The 21,890-nt window shown below is 43.2% G+C and overlaps 3 protein-coding genes across 3 annotated transcripts; all 3 read right to left on the reverse strand.

The window, feature by feature from the left end:
• Nucleotides 1-4,070: 4,070 nt before the first annotated feature.
• Nucleotides 4,071-10,627, reverse strand: LOC112902091 (kinesin-like protein KIN-14P). Its single transcript, XM_025971012.1, has 19 exons — nt 10,344-10,627; nt 8,985-9,151; nt 8,762-8,905; nt 8,322-8,573; nt 8,174-8,245; nt 8,024-8,092; nt 7,799-7,936; nt 7,483-7,644; nt 7,313-7,394; nt 7,129-7,224; nt 6,836-7,012; nt 6,641-6,747; nt 6,382-6,557; nt 6,105-6,266; nt 5,758-6,011; nt 5,511-5,674; nt 5,267-5,413; nt 4,526-4,836; nt 4,071-4,433 (listed from the first exon to the last, which is right to left on the reverse strand). Exons 1-19 carry the CDS (start codon nt 10,495-10,497, stop codon nt 4,304-4,306), a joined length of 2,964 nt encoding a protein of 987 aa, XP_025826797.1. The 5' UTR covers nt 10,498-10,627; the 3' UTR covers nt 4,071-4,303.
• A 2,216-nt stretch (nt 10,628-12,843) lies between these two features.
• On the reverse strand, nt 12,844-15,105 carry LOC112902104 (L-type lectin-domain containing receptor kinase IV.1-like). The gene has a single exon (XM_025971026.1). It carries the CDS (start codon nt 15,033-15,035, stop codon nt 13,026-13,028), a length of 2,010 nt encoding a protein of 669 aa, XP_025826811.1. The 5' UTR covers nt 15,036-15,105; the 3' UTR covers nt 12,844-13,025.
• Nucleotides 15,106-17,252: 2,147 nt separating this feature from the next.
• LOC112902103 (L-type lectin-domain containing receptor kinase IV.1-like) lies at nt 17,253-19,622 on the reverse strand. Its single transcript, XM_025971025.1, has one exon. It carries the CDS (start codon nt 19,537-19,539, stop codon nt 17,503-17,505), a length of 2,037 nt encoding a protein of 678 aa, XP_025826810.1. The 5' UTR covers nt 19,540-19,622; the 3' UTR covers nt 17,253-17,502.
• Between the last annotated feature and the right edge of the window lie 2,268 nt (nt 19,623-21,890).

The raw sequence follows: 21,890 nt of genomic DNA on the forward strand, positions 1-21,890 counted from the left end.
TGACCGGACCATCACAGGCCATCCCGCTCCGACCGGTCTCGGCGGCCCCGGGCTCCCCTTCCCCCGGGAAGGGGTCCGGTGCCGCCATGTGTTGCCCAGCGGGAGGAGCGGGGCTGGCCCCGCCGCGTGCCTGCGGCCGGAGGCCCCTTGCGGGTCGCCTCTCCACCTACCAGCATTTAATGCGGTAACTGTGTCAGGCGCGCCAAAGTCAAAAGGTGCGGCCTGCCACTGACACACGGGGCAGGTAAGCTGACACCACGGTAAGCCCGCCTGTTCTGAAGGCGGCGCGTCATGTCACCGTGCACAGTGCGCGGACTGTGTACAGTCCCGTCACGGCGCTGCACGCGTGATGATGGTCTGTAATAGGCAAAGCCAAGGCGTGCGCTGTAACAGTGCACACGCACCGGGTCAGCGCTGCTTCACCGCCTGACAGGAGATCCCATCCTAACAGAGACAGCACGGCTTCACTGTTATGCAACGCTGACGCCGGATACTGTGCAAGACAAGGCTGTACAGGGCCGTATCCAAGTGATGGATACGCACATCAACTTCCCGATTGAGAGGACTACGGAGAGGAGCTGGAGATGAAGATCTCCATATCTCTCTTAGAACAAGCTTCTGCTGGCCGGACCCACATGTCAGGGTCAGGCTCAGTGTAAGCACCCCCTTGGACTATAAAAGGGAGGGTGTACTCGTTAGAAAAGGGGTTTCCAACATCCAGGATCACACAAACACAAGTCCAGGCTAGGTTCCATCCAAGGCTCTCACAATCAATACAATACCATAGTGGACGTAGGGTATTACGCTCCGGCGGCCCGAACCACTCTAAAATCTCCGTGTCCCTCCTGTGTTCATCTGACCACCGATCGAGCGCTCCTAAGTCCCCTCCAAACCCATCCTTAACTTAGGATTAGGCGGGTGCTTTCCGCCACCCGGCTGGAGAATTCTTCCGACAACACCCTAAGTGTATAAAAGTAGAAGATCCGGCTGCAAAATCGATGAGTCGAGAACAGATAAGAATGAGTCTTTGCATCACCCGGTGGGGACCCCATGTCGTACAAGATGTGCACCTGTTCAATGCCAAAAAAAATTAAGGCTTTTGAGAACTCCAGAGATAGCTAAATCAAACACTCCAAATGCTAAATGGGGTTATCTTTATTTTTTTCGGAGCTTTCAAATTTGTTTCAACTCCAGCAATAGCCCTCAATTCTAGGGTTCTCTAGAAATCCCTAAAAATAGAGGGTGGAGGAGAGAATTTGGAGGTCTCCCCGTAATGGAGGGCCTAGTAGAGGGTCTGCTAGAGTGTATTTTTTTGTTTAACCCTCTGGGATAGAGGCTTGTTTAGAGGATCTGCTTGAATTGCTTTTAGTGCTGCGAAAGGGCATATAGACTAGTGGTTACAAGAGTCTCAGTAGGACCTCAGGTACTGTCCCGTAGGAGCGATTTTTTTTGGATTTAATGGCGTTGTGCTTGCAGTGGTAGGCGATGTTCCCGTCGAAAGCGAGGCGGTAATTTCGTCAATCTCGAAAATTTATCGACTTAGTCTTCAAAGATGCTCATAGGGGTAGGATTTGCGTACGTGCATTTATAGGGATGACTATGCGTGCGTTGTGAGTACGTGAGTTGTACTATGTAATCTTAAAAAGAAAAATCTATCTTTAGTGCTAATTTCCAAACTTGATTAGCAAGAGATTACAAGACCACATAAATAGTAAAGAAAATTTAGAAGGAGAAGGATCTGTACGTGAGATCTGAACTAGCGTACCATGATGCTTTGCTTTTCGCTGAGTCTATTCATCGCACCTGCGACGTCGTAGACGGCCCTATATATTCATCTTCCTCACGGAGCCACGGCGGTCGGACTTCGCGGAGGGGGGTCGCCAGAACGCCGGTGGTTACCGGCGATCAGGGCCGAGCGGAGGGGCGTGCAGCCCGTTCGACGGAACAGGCCCCCCATTTACAGGGGGCCCAACTTCTAGCACAAGTCCATGTGCCCACTATTCTTTCTGTGTGCTGAACACGAATCCCTATCTGCCTATCCATGCACGTCTCATCTTGCTGTGATGCCGTTTCTAAAGCACTAGCTTTCTTTATTGTCGTGGCCGCCTTGCCGCAGTGGTAGCTGACTGTCTTGCTCGTGCATCATGATACCTGCCCAACATCAAGACTAGGCATGTGGGCGCCTTGCCGCCGCCTGGACCGAGGGACGCAAGGTAACATGCTAGGCAAACTTGATTATTATTTGGTGCTTGTGGAATCTGACCAACGATTTGATGTGGTCGTTAATTTTAGACTTTCGGTCCTGGTTTCAGTTCAACCTAGCGCCCGCTACCTGCTAGAAAAACACTCCAGACGTGCTAGAGAAGTAATTTAACTATCTCTAGTGTACTTATCTATTATCTATTTCGTATGAACTCGAACCACTGTGCATTTGTATATGCATAATAGTTCTATTCTTTAGAGATGGATCTCATTTTTAGAGTTTGGCACAGGGCCCCGGATTTTGCCGGCCCGGCCCCGCCGGCGATCTTAGAAGAGGGGGAATGGGGATGGCAGGGAAGAACGGGGCGGGGAGTGGCGTTCGCTCAGACGTGGGTGGCACCGCCGCCGGAGACAGGGAAGATAACCGGCGGCGGGAGCAAGCGTTGTGAGCCTTCAGCCGAGATTGGGAGCGTCGCAGGAGGCGTCTTCTTCGTCAGGCGCAGCAGCCGGTGGCCAGCCCAATCATCTGGTACATCGAGCTGGGTACCTAGGTTCAGAATCTGTGAAAGCCGGCCGCATATGTCGCATCGGATGGACAGTAGGTGCCCAGGGGGTGCACGGTATCTGAAATACCGACCACTGCGCGGCTCGCCGGAGTAGCGCCGCACTCGAGATGTCCCTAGCTTCCACCTCCGTCGTCGTGAGCATCCCTAAGCCTCGCCCTCTTGTATCTAGCCACCGTCATGCTCGTCACGCCGGAGGTACGCCGCTCTAGTCGTAGCCATCAGCCGCCGCCCTGACCAATATGCTCCCCGTGCTCATCCTCCCGGCGTCCTCGCCGCGCACCGGCCCCTTGGTGGGCGGAGCGCGCCTGGAACATGGATGCGTGATCGTGGCTGAGTCGATGTGCAATCGGCAACACGATCGTGACTGAGGACAGGCGCTGAGTGGGTTATTAAAGATAGGGAAGTCCAGTTAACACCTTGGAATAATGCTAGCACCCGTTTCATATTTTTCTAATTTAAAATGAATTATTTTTCTGATTTAAAATGAATTACTTATGAATTTTTTAGTTTAAACTTGTATATTTTAAATTTTTGTAAAATGAAAAACCATCTTTGAAACCATTTAGGATTAAATTTGTCCGGTTTTGATAATTGGATGGTCTTCGTTATCCAGTTTTATAAATGAAGATTGAAAATTGAACTTTTATGATAGTTTGAGAGTGTAAACTGGATTTTTTCTAAAAAGATATATGATGCAGTGGGGAAGAGAACGAGGAAATGATACAGTTTTTAGTGGTGAAGCTCAGGTGGTATCTTCGTTATTCTTGCCAGGTGGTATCTTCTTTGTTCTTGAGTTGCAGAACTCATGTTCATAGCGAGCACATTGAAATTCATTGATTAATATTTCCTTGAATATTTTTCACAGACATTTCATACAAGTAATTAATGGTCAAAGTATTTATTGATGATCACGTCAAGTAATTAATGACTAACTCGGCACTTTCTTTTACTAGAGGGACTATTGTCTTTTTTTTGAGAAAAAGAGGGACTATTGTCATACTGTTGATTTGAGCCTCTTTTATGGACTCTTTTTTTTTTGTTGTTGCCATACCTCTTTCATTTACTCTTGTATGTTTAGCATCTTGATTCCTTTTCTTTTGGCTTGGTAGGCATATTGTTTGTTGTTGTATAAATAAAAAATAAAACAAAAAATAACTTGGGTTTTGTTGATGAACAACTGAATTAAAACCAACTAACCATAGCCACGGGGTCGGGCATGACTCATGAATCATCATAACAAAATTTACCCAACTTTGATAGGTATACACATTGGCAAAGGAAATTTCCTTTCGCTGACCACCCTTTCAATCCGCAAGACTTTTCTGGCCTCTTTCTGTACTATGGCAAAATGAATTAATGATTTACAATGTAAATGTTACATAGCCGAGGATCCAGCAACCTTTCAAGAGGGCTGACATATCCATCTGACCAATATCAATGCATCACCCAGTAGGACCAACATGTTTATCTAGTCCTTGCCAAGGTGAAGTTGGTCGCAAAAAAAAATCAATTTTTTCACCTGGATAGATCATAGATTACTTCTTGGTGCTCACTTTACCATTGGGAGTTCTCCTTACTTCGACTCCGCTCTTCTTGATTAGTGTTGGTGAGGCTCCATTCGACTTTTTCTGTAATGGTGTTGCCCTTTTCGCAGGATTTACACCTCTAAAGTAATTATGAACAGCATACCTCAGAAATTTTAGAATATGCTAGTTAAGTTATAGGACAGTCCAAAGATATTAATTAATTGAGATTACCTAACGTCTGAACTTTTCGCACCCTTCGGTTGGGCCTTCCTTGCAGCTGAGCCACCTCCATTGGCCAAACTTGGAGCTTTTGGGGCGCTAGATGGTCGCATGCAATCTTGTTCTGATGAGCAAGTAGTTGCAACCTCAAAATCATCGGAATCCTCGGTTGCAACTGACCCAGACCAACTCAATTGCTGCTGTTCAGGGCTGCTTCTTTGGTAGAAGGATAGATCTTGTGAGCCATCAGCTCCCAACTCTGGCAGGGAATTGCTGCTCCCAAACTGCGAGTGATCCGCCCAATCTCCCAATGCCGATTCCTTCTGAACACCATTACATGTATCAAGCCATGGAGATGGATCGTCCTCTACAAGGACGTCGGACAGTTCAAAGTTTGGCTTCTTCTACTTTGGGGTATCTTCGCTTTGGGGTTTTTGGAATTAAAACTGGAATAAATTAGATTGATTCAAGTGTATGATTGCTTTGGTGACGCTTACATTACTTTGCTCATTTACCAAAATATCTACCATAACTTACCTCGCTACATTTCACTGCACTTTTCACATAAATATGTAACTTTACATGCTAATAGGGTGTGTGGATAGACTACATTACGAATGAATTCACTTCATAAAAAAATTCCTTTAATTGAATGGACACCGAGGATATATAAATTATTTCTATGACTTCAATTTAAATTCTGACCAAGAAAAAAACCTCGTGGTGAATTTTGTCTCAGATAAAATTGAATACCTCTACATTTCCATCTTCAGTTGGGTGCCCCGATGCAGATGATGCATTACCCGTTCTCATTCTATATATGTCTGGGCTTGATTGAGTGCTTCTTATGCTCTCCTGATCTCCATCTTTCCTAGCCAATGCTGCCTTGAGGCAAGCAATCTGCAATAGCCAAGAAATGCGCCACAGTTGCATAGAACATATCGGTCGCTAGCCCAGTGAACGCAAGAAAGCCATAAAGCAGAGTTCATAAACGAACCTGCTCTTTGAGCTCTCTGACTTCTCCTCCTTCCTTGTTTGACTTGGCTGCTCCGAGCTCAACAGTGGCAACACGCTCTGCGAACTTCAAAGTACTTATGGACTCGCCAACAGCATCTGGTTCTGGAGCTATGTGAACAAACATCAATGTCTTCGCTTGTCCTCCTGAAAATGGAAGCAAAATACTTACTGGACATTTTTTCGGCACTGACAAGTTGCAAACCAAGGATATGGAGCTTTATAGTTACCAAGAGAGTCTTGTAAAAGTTGAGTAAGTTTGCTATTTCGGTAAGGAACATGTGTGTTTTTCTGGGCTAGTGATGCAATCACATCGCCCAGTGCAGCCAGCGACTTATTTATGTGTTGTGCCTCCTTTAGTCTATCTCCTACGACTTCAGATTTATCAACTCTTTCGCTGCCAGCTAAATCCACAAGATGCATGCAACCTCTTAGGACTGTTCCAGATGTTAAATCTCGTCCTTGAACATGAACAGTCAGACAACTGTAATTGGTTTACTTAACCATTAGCTAAAAACACACAGTTCAACATCCTGCCTGGAATAGAATGTACTATTTTGCAAAAAAAAAACCGTACCTATGGGAGCGACTACTTCTGTCATTCATGGCAGTTGAACAAACTGCGCGATTCTTTTGGCCAAGATTCATTAAATCTATTACATCAGCTGTTGATGTAACTGGAACTACATTTGCATCTGGAACTGCAAGTCCTTTTTGAGAACTATTCCGAATTTCCAATGTTTCTTAGTGTTAAGGAGGTGCAATATATCATCGAGAAGATATTCAATATATACAGAGTAACAATTAAAACAACTAAAAATAGGATTGATATCAAGCTCAGTAGAAAAGGATATTTCTTGTTTCCACCATTCTGGAGGAGATCTCTCACTTGCTCATTGTAGATCTCAATCATCTGTACAGCAATTTCATAACAAATTGTATCCTTCCTCTGCTCCTGGATACTGAATAGATCATTTAGTGCTCTGTAGTTGACACCAAGCCCTTCTTCCGTCAAAACTTTAGGACCACTCTACACCATCCAGAAAACAATGTTTTCATATTGCAAAAAGGATAGTGAATCATGTAAAAAGTAACAATCGACAGGTTCAGTACCATTGTAAAGGTCTTCCCTGACCCAGTTTGACCATATGCAAATATACAAACATTGAAGCCATCGAGAACAGAACGGACCAAAGGTTGCATGTCTGTAAAGACCTCCTCTGCACTAGTTGAAAGACTATATGTCACTTAAGTACAAAAGGTCTGATTTCAAACAAATAATTCAGTGGAGCAACTTGTGAGTTTAACCTTGTGTGGCCAAGGGCCCAAAGACCCTGTTGAAAGTAAAAGACTTCCTTGAATCTTTCCCGTATTTTGATGGTACCATAACTGTGATGGTTCTATCTTCTAGTCCAGCAACACTGCTTGAGGAACTTACTTTTCCAGGATGGAAAGGTCTCACTCGACAATAAACTCTGATATTTCCTGGTGACAGAAAAAAAAATTAGATTTTACTGCATGCTGCGTTGAATCGTGAACGATTCAACGAGGATATAGTCCTCATATGTTTCAGTTCGCAATACTATGAAAACAAGTTATACCTCTAAGGTCTTGTATTTGGTTGTACAGCTTGCGGTTCTCCTCAACAATCTTATGGTATCCGGAAGCCGCATGAGAAACAATTCGCAAATGATTACCTAACACAACCCAAAATGATGATAAACACCAAAAGTTTGGAAGAAAAAGTTCAAGATTACAAATGTCCAAAGTTAGCGCTCAATATACCAAGCTTCGTAAGGTCTTCAGAGTACAGCAATTTGAACTGTTCTATCCCAGACTTAATAGTTGAAATATTACTTTTCAAATCCTACAGTAAGTTGTACCCTTCAGTCATAGAATGATAGTGGAAAATGCAAGTAACCAAAGTCACTGAAGAACACTAAGCATAGAATTACCTGGATCTGTTTCTGTTCTTGATCAAAATTTCGTACTGGCTTTGGCATACATTTACCTACATTATCATCACTTAGAGATGGAGGAGGTACTACTGTGTTGACATCTTCCTTCGCACTCAGAGAATCCCCATCATCTTCATCCGTTTTCGTATTGTCAGTGGCCTAATGATAAATATTAGTGCATAGACCCATTCAGCCAGATTGAACAAACTTAATAAGTTTGACAAGTCTATATGGACAGTGCTATCATAACTATCATTTCACGGCAGAAAATTAAGGACATACAATTACTGCTGTATTAACAAAAAGTGGATACCTTCTCCAGATCACTGGTGGAAGTAGACTCCTTTTGTAGATAGTCCGTTCTGGATAATGACTTACTGCGATCGGTGTCAAATGGGGAATCCGTTATCAATAATGACTTACTTTCATTGGTCTCCGTAGTGTCTTTCACCTGTTCGTTCAACCATGCATACTATTGGTTCAGTTGAAGCTAACAGCATAGCAGAAATTGTGAAGCTGGTAACAAAAGTGAATATACCAATTCATTTTGGCTTGCAAGACGATGCTCAAAGTCGTTAATAACTTTGGTCAAGAGTGATTCTACCACCTGCGAATTACCAGATTCAGTATTAACATTTATTCTCTCAACTGCATTGCATAAATAGCAAGCTACACACAGTAGGCTCACCGATGGAATTTCTTCTGGTTTCTTATCTGAGAGAACCGTTTGAACAAGAATCCGGATGGAATCTGGAGTAGTCTACAGCCAAGAAGATGAGTATCACCACAAATTAAAGAGAGCTACCTAATGTGAAAACTAGATGATGTATTCTTACTGTTTCAGTTGATTCTAGAGTAAAATCAAGACCTATTTGCTCCAGTGATTTGCCATCCCGGAGTAATTCAGCTGAGTGACTCCTCGTCATTGTCTTCATAAAAGGTTCATTATTCTTCCGAATGACATAGTTTCCAGACAAAGGCTTTGCAATGCCACCATATTTGAATGGAGATTGTTTACCCACTTGCTTAGCATCACTGAATAACTTCAGAGCAAGAACACAGTCTACAACTCGAATACCTTGACCACCCTGAGATTAATGGCAGATGAAAACATCAATTCAATGTGGACAATATAAAGAAACTTTAGCTACTTGATTTTAGCAGCAGCATTCCTTATAAATCAGGAGATAATCCACGAAATAATACCAAAATTGTGATGTTACAAGAACTGGTCTATCATTGAAAATAAAAATAAATAAATCATACAGTATTTCACCTTTTCCAGGTCTGATGCTTCAAATGTTGGAAGACCTAAATCTCGTAGGCCAATGACAAAATTTCTCACATTCTCAAAGTATTGATATGCACATAGAGCTGCACCATCTGCAGGGACAGTAGAATCCGATGGTACCTCCACAACCTAAAATTCCATACTTAGCATGCAAAATCACAAAGTAGAGAATGAAGTACTATACAGATCTGAAGGAGAGAAATGCAACCTTGGGCACTGCGCCAGGTTGAACCTTATTCAGTGCATTGCAGAGAATAATGCCATTTCTCAGGCCAAGCCGGAATTCCTCCTCGGAAGGCTCTTCTGCAAGGTCCCTTGCGCACACTACCCCAACTATCCTTCGCAACCAGTTGGCTGCTTCATACCTTCTTATAGCTGCATTTCTCAAATCAAAAGAAGCACCAATTCAGATGATCCTGATTATGCTAATAAGGTACTAACAAGAAAAGGCTATAGGTGTTTCATCAAAACACCCTTTGTTAATATGCTAGACACAAGAAGACCAAAATAAGCCATACCCTTTGTTTAAAGAAGTACAATATCACGTAAGTGTAAACCTGTGAGAGAAGCCTAATCATAGTACGTAAAGAACTTGACTACAAGATCAGACATCGTGTAGAATGAACCTAAATGGAAAAGTGCATCAGCAGTCATCATATTCTTAAATAAATAAATACAGGTATTCTGTGTAGGCAGGTTTGGAGGCGTGTCCTTAAGACCATTTCTTTGTCATGACAACCACGAAGAACATAAAAGTAGCTACCAATAAACTACAATTAGGCCCTGTTGTCCATTGCCCTTTTCTATATAGACAGAGGCACACAGCCAAGAAATAGGAATCATTGAGGCTAATTCTAGCCTGATGAATGCCTAAGAGGGAGAAACCATATAGGATGACAGGTAGTTATAAAAATGATTAGAGTACTCTGTTAGAAAATGTATTGCAGGTAGAGTCTTGCAGTTTTATGGTTCCAAATAGTCTACTGAGAGCCTGAGCCTAATACTGATCAAACCAAAACGTAATCATTCTCTATCTTTTGCCCTTTTTGTTGTGCCAAGTCAGATTAGATTATGAAGTATTCAGCATTTCAGCGAAGAGAGCTAAATGTGAGATGAAATGAAATTCGCATGGATACAGAATTCAAACTAGCATCAATGAAATTAGAGCAAAAGTCAAGCAATATAAGCGCTGGACTTGCAACATCCACGATTGATGATAAATTAGAAAAAAAACTAAATCTTTTCACTGTTCTAGCAAAAATAATTATGCTTAAAATGCTAGTGAGAGAAAGAGGATGGAATAAAAAAAATTTCCTAGACAAATATTAATAGACAAAACCATCGCAATGATCTAGGATCATGATGCTCTCCAAGCACAATCTAAGCTTCAATCCCAATTTCTTTTTCGACGAACCAGCTTCAATCCAAATCAAAATTAAAAGCAAATGCATTGCCTTACATACAGTAAATGAATGAGAACAAATTCAAGCAAATTCCAGCGCGTCGCCTCGAACCAAAATGAATACTTACAAAAAAAATGCATTTTTTCACCAAGAAACAAACTCACCGGCTTCCTCCGCCTTGCGCCAGGCAATATCGATGTTCCTCCTGGTCCCCACCGTCTCCCATCCTCCTGCGCCGCCGCCTCCTCCCCCCTGCAGCCGCATCACGTCCTCCACGACGGCCTCGGCCACCGCCGCCTCCTGCTCCGGCGATGCCATGGGAGTCCCCGGACCCGGACCAGCGCCGAATCCGGCGACCCGACCGCCGCTGGGACGCCCGGGAGGAGGCACGATCGCTGGGAGGCGGTACGGGGAAGCCGGTGGAGGGGAGCTTTTCCTGGAGCTCTCTTCCTTATTCTTGCGGACGGAATGATGGTGGTGGTGGCGGGCGCTGGCGGGGCGGAGAGGGCGGGTTGGTGTTTTTGAGGTGGAGGTGGGGAAGGGAGTGGAAATAGGTGGACCTTGAGGGGGTGAACTGCATATATTTCTTGGAGAAATTAGGGAGACTAAAAATGGGGGGTTTATTTGGGCTATTTTTTGCCTAGATTCTTGGGAGAAGCGTGGTTGTGTTGTCATGCGTTATTTTGATTTTTCACGACTTGTTTTCCTTTCTTTTGAATAAAAAATGTGGTGTGATTCCATACACATTACCCTTTTTTGAGGTGTTATAAGGATGATACATGGTGTTTACAGTGTTGATGTATATTTTGTCTCTTGGTGACTTCAAAGTGCAAATCTACAAGCATAACAGGTTATATAGAGCATCTATATACCATTTTCGTTTTTGCTAATGCATTTTCCAAACTATGAAAAACGATAACGGACGGGTTATACGTCATGTTTAGCTGGCAAATTCCTCGCAAAAAAAAAGATGTTTAGCTGGCAAATTATTTCCAGTAGTGTACAGCTGGTTTCTAAATATATTTTTTCCGAGGCCCAACTTTGTTGTATAGCAGGCGCTAGGGGTTTGTGTCACTTGGAGTTAATTGCCAGATAGGATCTTGGCTGGTGGTTTAGTGGTGTTGTGTTTGTTGTCAAGGGCGTGATCGTATTTGAACTCTAGCCGAGTGGGTGCGTATTTGCATGTTGTGATTGGGTTGATTATTTGAATTCTCCTGCATAGTCAATAAAATGAATCATTTCCACTATCAGGAGGGTGCGTGCATGGAAAAGATCAATTGCGCAAGTGCAACAAAACATAGTCAAAGAAACTGAAAAAGAAGAGGTTGTATGAAGAAATGGTGCATTTCCATGTAGTGAGTTATACGCCATGACACAGTGTAAATAAGATATTTACACGGAGAAAATCACTTGTGCAGTAAACACACAATCGAAAAGGTAGTGGAAAAAATAACATAAATAAATGGTGTCCTCCCAAAAAAAATGGTGTCCTCCCACATCTAGCATAATTTTGGCACTTGCCGTTCGGCTCTTCATTGTTTTGTAACAGATCATGGGGTTTTATGTAGGAGTAGTGCCGATATTACTGATGCGTACGTGTTTGTATTGCAGGAGGAAAAGGTGGGGCTTTTCCCATTTGCCTGCAAGCTGTTGAAGTACATTAGCATATTTAATTTAACGAAAATGTCATTTGTACATTGTATTTTTCTCGTCTCTTATTTTAGATGGATCCATACAACTAACTTGCAAGTGTTGATTTGCATCTTGATTATGTTTTTGACTTTCAATATTTAAATATCTTTATCAGAATCAAAAGACATTGCAAGTCATCAATCCAAAATCTAGCTTTTGCAAAAAAAAAATCCTAAATCTAGTTTCTTCTGGCGTGTTAGATTTAGGATTTTTTTTTTGCAAAAGCTAGATTTAGGATTTTTTTTTGCAAAAGCTAGAACTTGGATTGATGACTTGCAATATGGGCAATGTTATTTCCTTGGCAGCCCTCTGCTTGGGACTCTGCTCCGAACAGAGGCCGCGTCCGGCGGCGTGGATTGCTTGGTGAGTTGAATCGATTGCGCCGGCGTCTCTTCGACTGCGGCGTCCTGATTCCTCCGCCGAAGGCCGGCCAGATTGCAGCCGCGGGGCCTGATTCCGAGGAGACGCCTCGGCGGCGGCCGGCGCCGGGGACCCTGCAGTAGTACGAGGTTATCGAGATTTCGGAAGCTTCTTTGCGATCAGCGTTCGCTCTGAGCCTAGTTGGAAGAACCACTACTGAACATGGAATCACTTCATTTTGCCCACAAACATGAAACATCTCTGAAATTCTCTGTACAGACTACAGAGCATCTCTGAACTCCCTGCAGTACGATTTGAACAGCACTTTGCCACGAAGTCTAACAAATCTGACATACAAGACATAGATTTTTCCTCGTAGAATTAAGATAAAGCTCCTAGATTTTGTTCTGCCAGTCTTGCATGCTTTTGTTAGGTGAAGAACCCTCGTTGTTCTACTTTTTTTCTAAGTTGATTCAGTTCTAGTTCTTTTTTATGTTGTGTCTTAGCATCATTATTGTGTCAGACATTTATCAGAGTGTGGACAATTCATTGTAATGAAACACAAGGAAGAAAAATGCTCCCTTTATTTGCTAAAAATAAATGGCACAAGAGTTCAAAAGGTAAACAGGCATAAAGCCACCGGGTACATACAACTTGTGAACACCTAAAATAAGGAGGCTTACAGACTTGTATAAGACTGATCATACTCATATGAATATTTCGACGACATACAATTTACACACCACGTACTAAACATTGGAAGTAAGCAACACACAGAAAAACACTGCAGATAATCATCTTCCTCCTGAGAGGCCAGATATTGTGCCGAAGCTTGTCAATATTTGTGGATATGGCACGACGGATGAGTCCAATACATTGGTTTTCATCATGGCAACCATGTTCATGCTCAGTTGCGTCGGCCTCAGCTCAGGTAGCGGCGTGTCTCCGTCGAGGTACTGCATAACTTCTCGCATCCTAGGCCTCGAACTAGGAAGCGGGTGCGAGCACAAGAGCCCTAGCTTCAACACGAGATTCGCCTCGTCGATGTTGTAGTCACCCTGAAGCCTAGAATCCAGTGTCCTCGTAAGCAAACCATTGTTCCAGTGCTCAAGCACCCAATCGACCAAGAAAAATTCATGTCCCTCTGCATTTTTCTTGACAGGCATTTGCCCACATGAAACCTCGAGAAGGAACATGCCGAAGGCGAAAACATCTGTATGAGGGGATGCCTTCCCTGTGCGCAGTAGCTCGGGTGCTAGGTACCCCTTCGTACCAACCATGTGTGTTGTTTGTGGGTCGGTGCCATGATCGTACAACCTTGCAAGACCAAAGTCACCAAGGCGACCATTCATTTCGCCATCTAGGAGTACATTACTAGCCTTGATGTCTCTATGGATCACTATCTTCTCCCACTTCTCATGGAGATAGAGCAAGCCAGTAGCGATGCCTTTGATGACTCGAAACCTCTGAGCCCAATTCAAGATAGCCTTGTGCTCTTCACAGTGTAGATATTTATCAAGGCTACCGTTGGGCATGTAACTGTAGACCAAAAAGAGTTCACCTTTTCTCCTGCAATAGCCAAGTAGCGGCACCAGGTTGCGATGGCGGAGTCGACCGATGCTAACAATCTCAGTGACAAACTCCTTCATCCCCTGTCTTGACTCATGGGACATCCTCTTCACAGCAACCTCTACATTAGACGATGGCAGCACTCCTTTATAAACTTTCCCGAATCCTCCTTCTCCAAGCAGGTGTTTGTTCTTAAATCCCCCCGTAGCGTGGAACAAATCCTTGTATGAAAAGCGGTGTGGACCAAACTCGGCCTCCCAATCCTCACGCACCTCAGCATACTTCATCCGCCTTCGCACAACCAGAATGACAAGAGTGCATAGAGAGAGGATCAATGTTGCAGTGGCTATCGGTAGAACGATTTCCAAGAGCTTGGAATGGGCCTTGCGACCATGAAAAGGCAACTTGGGAAGCTTGGAGACGTCAAGGGTTGGAGCTGATTTATTCATGCCAAAGCTCCAACCCATGACATACTGACGAGAGTTGATGGCAGAAGCTGTGGATGAGAGTCCAATGTACGAAGTTGAGTTGGAGAGTACAGTAGAGAGATCATAGGTTGCAGAGAGCAGTGGCCTTGATGGTTTGCCCATGTTGATTGGAGCAAAGGTCACATTGATCTGCGTAGTACCCTCATCGTAGTCTACCCACAGTTGTGCTCCCTTGTTTCCATTCAGCGTAAAATTCCTAAAGGCACCACCATCATCTTCATAGAAGCCACATGTGCTGTATTTCTCAGAGATTGCACTGTTGATGTTGATGCCAACATGGTTGTCATCGATGTCTTTGAGCTCAGCATTTTTGTAGATGTCGAGCTCGACCATGAAGATGTGTTTGCTTGGGTCGCCATTATTCTTTTCGTTGAGGAGGCCAAAGTACTTGCCCGCGCTTGCATCGGAGAAATTCTTGGTAGGGGCAATGAAGAAAGCCATGCCATCAGCACTCAAGTCTGGGTATGTGAGTATCATACTGAGAACAACATAAACCGAAAAGGATTGAACATTACCACCGGGTGACTTGCGGAAGTGCAAAGGGGTGGGGTAGAATGCGTGGCCATTGAGCATTGCAGTGCCATTGGACAGATCAAGGAGGCCACCATTTGTGACGATGGCACAGCCATCAAGGTTTAAGCTGGATTGGGTGAAGCCAGAGAATAGAAATTGATCATCGCAGGACGCCAAGGTTGTGAGGAGGAGGAGCAGCAGGTACTGAAGCAAGGATGAATGCTTCATTGCCATTGCAAGCTGCAACTCAACAAGGATAGCAAGCAGTAAGTGTTTTGTGGACAACCAGTGGTATCTATTTTCAGACTACTGCAGTCAGTTGTGCAGTTTATATTAGATTTAACTTGCAGCTTCTTAAAGTCCTACTCTATTTCAACATCTGTCATTGTCTAAATTTTAATGGTTGATGTAGACACTGATATTGTTAGGTTTATTTGCTGCCACATCTTTGAATTGATTTTAAGGAACACCCTAGCACTACGTGTAAACCTGACACTAGTGACATGAGAACAGTGACGCGCATTTGAAATTAACTAAATTTGACGTTAAATGAGGAGACATTTTAAGCTTTTACCTTTTGACCCGGGCAAGTACCATCCCCTGACGTGACAGTGACTATTGAAGATTGCTGTCGGTTATTACAGCAAGGACAGAGGATTCAAACCAACTTTTCGTAGTCCTCAAACAAGTCCAATGGACCAGAAGAAACTTACAAAATTGCATTTGAGGATGGACAGTAACTGAAAACTAACCTTGTTCAACGTGTAAAGCTTTGATGTATACCTATCTGACAGTCATCACTTGCAGTGATTAGTGATTACATAGGAGGGATGTATCTTGTCACCTCATATCTCAGGCTACGGATTGCCAAGGCCAAAAGCTGCAATTGTACTTAGAATTTTATTTTTGTAGAGACAGGATCTTATCCTATTTGCAAATAATGTCTAATATATGTATGTCTGATGTGATCTAAAATTTCTAAAATACTAAGCTTCATCAAGAGCCATAATCTAGCTTTGTAAGGCAGTGAATTTTGAGATATATAGAGTTGCAAACAGGGATATGGATCCCTTTGAACCTTTGTAGTTTTCTTCTTTTGTCATGTAAAATGGATAGAAGTAAAATTAAACAAACACATTTAAAAGATTGAGAACTACACTGGAAAGGAAGACTGATCCGAAGTGTGATGCTTTGATGCAAACATATGTATGGTCATACTGATACAAATAAATTTGTCCAGACAGTATTCTTTGTCAGACTGTGAGTTTTTGGAGATTACCTAGTTTGAAAGAAATATGGCATTTGATGATTCAGACTTCACTAATTCAGAATGCTCTTCCAGACACAATATTCTTTGTCTGATCGAGATGTGGAGACCTGGAGATTGCCTAGGACCAAGGGAACTTAGCATTTGAGACTCCAAACTTGACAGGATGCCAGTTCGTCCAGAATCCTAGTTGCTGAAAATATCTTGTGTATATTCAGCAGAGACTTGGGAATATGCTTCTGGTCATACTAGTACTAGTACAAGTTATACAGAAAATGTGGGAATATGGAGATCACCTAGGGAACTTGGCAGTTGCAGATCAAGTATCTTATGTAAATTTTGCAAGGACTTGGAAATATGCACTACTGTTTCTAACTTGAATGTAACTATAATTCAAGTATTCCATGGCAAGTATATCGAACTTGCTTAATATACAAGGCCATGAATAATTTTGATCCCGTTGAGGCCATGAATTTCAATCGCTCAGTCAATTAATATTATCAAGTAGCTGAATGTTGTTCCACGGCTAGTATTTCAAATATGTTTTTACATGAACCCAACAACTTAGAACCCAATCAGGTGATTACTTTTTTTTTCTCGACTCCCGCAGAAATTGACTTTTTGTTTCTATAAAATTTATATTTCGAAATAGGCTACCGTTGTAATTTAATCAGCACAATTTTCCCTTCCATCTATAATGTAGAATTGAGATGTTATTTATCATAGAACATTCAGATATTGGTGTATCTTTTATTTATGACCAAATTGCAAAGAATCCTAGGTAAAACAAAACCCCAGTTTTCAGTTCCCTACTTGGTGGCCTAATAATATACTCTTGCGGGTATCGCAATATCCAATGATTTACCCATTGCCCAGCAAACTACAGATTGAATCTGAGACTTTTCCAAGTCACTAATCTTGTTCAACGGATAGAATACATGTAGATAGATGCAACATTTTTTATATAATTGGTTGTAGCCAGCACCTTTTCCACGATGTATGAATTAAGTAAAAAAGAATCTTTTCTATGGGTTGCATCTTGCTTAGTTTGTCTTGTCGGGTTTTTATCCATCTGGCCTTACGATTCTCATGGATGCCACACATGAACAAATGTAAAAAAAACAAGCATATATAACTGAAAGCTGTGAATGCTTATTGGTAGAAGACATTGTTATACGGGTAAATATAGTGAATTTTGACACCAGTGACCACCATCAATTATTTGATAGGAGATTCTTATACAAAACAAAGGTGCTGCAGGAAGTTACTAACCAGAAAACACAAGCACATAATGTTTTTACAGACAAATTAATAATTACATTCTTAAGGTATGTAGGCTTCCTATATATGTGCCTCATTACGTACACATGCAATACTTCTTAGGGTGTGTACTAAATGCATTTGGACGTCATCATTCATGGCAAAACACCATGTTCATCTTCCTCCAGAGACGTCCGACATTGCGCTGATTCTTGTTGTCGATGACAACCGACTTGAAATGATGTATGGATCCAACCCTTCCCTTTGCATACAGGCTAGCACCTCGAAACATAAATCTGGAGGCTGAATCTCCCCACCAAAGTATTGCATGACTTGCCGCATGGTGGGCCTTGCCTCGGCGAAAGGGTGTGAGCATAGCAGCCCTATTGTGAGAGCCAAGTACGCCTCTCCACCGTCATGCCTCCCTTTGAGCCTAGAATCCACTGTATCACCGAATGACCCTTTCTGCACCTTGTCAAGCACCCAGTCAACCAACATGACCTGACTGTCTTGCGTGTTTTGGTGATTGACAGGCCTCTGTCCACAGGTGACCTCAAGAACAAAAATGCCAAAGGCGAACACATCCGTAGCAGGAGCGGCATTTCCGCTGCGCGCTAGCTCTGGAGCAAGGTAACCTATGGTCCCAACCACATGTGTAGTTTGTGGGTCGGCACCGTGATCATACAGCCTTGCAAGGCCGAAATCACCCAGCCGTCCATTCATCTCGTCATCGAGGAGCACATTGCTTGCCTTGATGTCTCGGTGAACAACCACCTTCTCCCACTCCTCATGGAGATACAGCAGCCCGGATGCGATTCCCTTGATGATCCGAAACCTTTGAGCCCAACTCAACACGACGTTACCCTCTTTGCCATTATGCAGATACTTATCCAAGCTTCCATTGGGCATGTACTCATACACCAAGAGGAGCTCACCTTTGCGCCGGCAGTAGCCAAGCAGCTGAACGAGATTACGGTTCTGAAGACGTCCCAAGCTGACAATCTCTGCTATGAACTCCTTCATGCCTTGCCTGGAGTCATGCGACACCTTCTTCACGGCTACCTTCAACCTTGACCTCGGAAGCACCCCTTTGTACACTCTCCCAAACCCTCCAACCCCAAGAAGGTTCTTGTTCTCAAATCCTCCCGTCGCATGGAACAAGTCCTTGTACGAGAACCGGTGTGGGCCGAAATCCGACTCCCAGTTGTCTCTTACCTCTGCATACCTGAAATGCCTTCTCACAAGTAAGAAAGCAATGGCACCCAAGGACAGGAGGAGTGCTGCAGTTGCTACAGGCAAAACGATCTCCAACACCCAGGATCGTCGACCCTTGGGATGGTGTCGTGGAAGCTTTGGAAGCATGGTTAAATCGATGGACGGAGCAGGGCTGTTCATGGCGAAGCTCCAGCCGAGCACGTAGTGCTGTGTGTTGATCTTGCCTGTCGATGATGAGAAGCCGATGTACGCCACATCGGTGAGCACATCCGAGAGGTTGCAGATGGCCGACACTGTTGGCTTCCTAGGCTTGGCCATGGCGAGGGGGGCCAAGGTGACGTCGACCCGTGTCTTCTCCCTATCGTACTCCACCCACACCTGCATCGCCTCCTGGCTACTGAGAGTCAGGTTCCTGAAGGTCCCATTCTGATCGTGGAAGAAGCCGGCCGGGTAGGACCGCACAGAGGTCAGGCCATTGACGTCGATGCCGACGTGGTTGTTGTTGATGTCCCCGAAGTCGACGTTCAGCCAGGTGTCGAGCTCCACGGCGAAGATGTGGTTGGACGCGTTGCCGTTGTTGGAGCCGTCGAAGAGGCCCAGGTACTGTACCGGCATCGCGGGGAAGTTCTTGCTCGGCGCGACGAACAAGGTGAGGCCGTGGCTGCTCATCATGTCGTAGACGGAGATGATGCCGAACACGAAGGAGGCGGAGAAGGACTGCACCGTGCCGGTGGGCGATGGGTCACGGAGGCGCAGTGGGTCCGGGAAGAAGGCGCGGCCCATGCTCATGGCCGTGCTGTTGGTCAGCTCGAGCAGCCCGCTTGGTGTGATCGATGCGGTGCCGTCGAGGGTGAGGCTGGCGTTGGCGAAGCCGGAGTAGACGAACTGGCGATGGTCGTTGTTTCCGGCGGTGAGGGGTGCGGTGCTAATGGCAACGCCTACTAAGAGGAGGTACAGGAGCATCAAGGAGATGGGCTTCATGACGAACATGGCCATGATGGACAATGGCAAGAGCAGGTGCCTGGAAATGTTTATGTGCTAGCTGCAGCAACACGTATATATGGAGGATGGACTTATCACTCAGCAGGGGAGGCAGGAGCCACACTACCTACACGTACTAGTTGCAAATACCTGCTACCTATATTCCAGTGACGAGTACTTTCTCCGTTCTAAATTGTAGATCGTTTTGATAAATCTAGATATATAATTTTTACTACGTATTTAGACATAGCATATATCTAGGTGCATAGCAAAATCTACGTATTAAGATTTGCTAAAATAATCTACATTTTGGAACGGAAGGAGTATATCTTTAAAAGTCTATTATAAATCTAAACTAATTTCGCTCCCCACTAGAAAAACTTTTTGTCAAAAGGAGCTATCACATTCGCTCCATGCTACAAGTTTCCACATTAACATAACCAACATGTCTCATGTCATTTATGTATCGGTCCAGCTTAATTGACCAAGAGGTCGCTGTTCCATTGCAGCAACGGCAGAGGGTTCGATCAACCTTTTGTATTCTTTTGTCATGATATAAATGGGCCGGAATAAAAGCAAACAACTGCATTTAAAGACGGACAATTACTGAAATGACAAATGCATTTGCTTATTTGATCAAAAGGAGCTGTCACGTTTTCTCCTAGAAGCTAGAAATTTTCACATAAATATTTCCTGACAAGTGTGATGTCATTTGCTTATTTGACCAAGAGATCGTCGTTCCATTGTAGCAAGGGCACAGGTTCATAGACTCATAGTCAACCTTTAGATGACTTTTTATGTTTAAATTATGGGCCGGAATGAAAGTAAAAAAATGCATTTAAAGAAGGACAATGACTGAAATGACACAATGGTTTGTCTAGAGAACATCTGTTGTCCGATCGCGAGGAGCTTGCCTAGTTCCAAGGGCACTTAGCAGCATTCGTCTAGAAGTTCAAACCAAACTCACATATTTTTCAGGAAAAAGGACGTAATTCCAAAGAGTGGCAGAGGGGAAAAAATAATTTAGGTGGGGGAAAACTTAAACCAAATTAAAATTATATAAATGGATTAGGACAAATACCCCAAATTAAATGTTTGTAAATTGAAAACTATGCAAACACGAGTTCTTAATTTGTTTTCATGCACTGGATTCTTGTTTGATGAATTGACTTTTAAGCTAACTCACAATCCCAATTTAGTTCTCTGAATAATCCTCAAATGAATCGATCATCAATCAAAGTTCGAAATCCATTTTTGGGCTAAATAGTACCTTAATGCTAGATGCGGCCCATCCTTTTTCTTTGTACTCTTTCTTTTCCTTCGCAGTAATCCAGCCCAACAGGCTACAATAGGTTCTCAGCCCGATACCGCTCCTCGAGCCGATACAGCCCATCAGCCCGCCATGTATCCTCAAGCCCATATCTCACCTGTGTGATTCGTGGCGCTCTCTCACTCGAATTCTGGCCGTCGGGTGCTTGTGTAGCAAATGTAGCCAATCTATTTGATTCCCCAGATCTATTCTACGCTCATTCTTATTCGCAATTTGAATACTATTAGTTACAATTAAATTGTGTAAATTGTGTTGTGCTGACCGCAACCATATAACTATAATTTCTATGTAAATTATGTGTCATTTCTAATGACATGTCCTATCAATTAAATATATTGAATATGTATTTTCTGGATGCAGCAGCAATTTGATTACTGTTAACTTTCTAGGTTTGAACATTTAGTTATACTCACAGTTCAGATACGTTATTTTGGTTGTTTTGCGGGGTTTTTTTTGCATTTGGCATTTGCCATCTATGGGATTTCAAACGCATCACAAAATTTCTGTTTTTTTATTCCATAGAAATTTTTTGTAAAACATTTGTAATTTTTTATAATATGTTATTTTGATATTTGCCTCTGATTGCTTCTATCTTTTATGCTTTTCTTTCTTTGATATTTATTTTTTATTTATGGTCGTCTTTTTTTCACTCGAATATTTTGTGGTGTACATTTGAGTGATTTGAGTGTCAAAATCACTTAAGTGATGGAAAGCTCCAAATCACCCAAGTGAGGGATAGATTGAAAGAAATTGGCGCTCGTAGTTTAAGAGGGGGAGAGAGTGAATTAGGCTATTCTAAAATCTATGGCTCAAACTAGTAGCACAAAATATAAGTTAAAACATATTATCTAGATATGCAATCAGGGTTCAACTAGTGTAAAAATCTCATCCTAAAGAGTTTTGCAACTTATAGCCAATCCTAGCGAGATATTAAGAATGTAAAGGCACACAAGATTGCAATAAGAAATACGGAAGCTTAAGAGAAGGAGAGTAAGCAAACTCTTGTTATCGGTAGTCACAAGATCACCCCTAATCC

The sequence above is a fragment of the Panicum hallii genome, chromosome 8, assembly GCF_002211085.1.
Source record: "Panicum hallii strain FIL2 chromosome 8, PHallii_v3.1, whole genome shotgun sequence".
In the NCBI taxonomy this organism is placed as follows: Eukaryota; Viridiplantae; Streptophyta; class Magnoliopsida; order Poales; family Poaceae; genus Panicum; species Panicum hallii.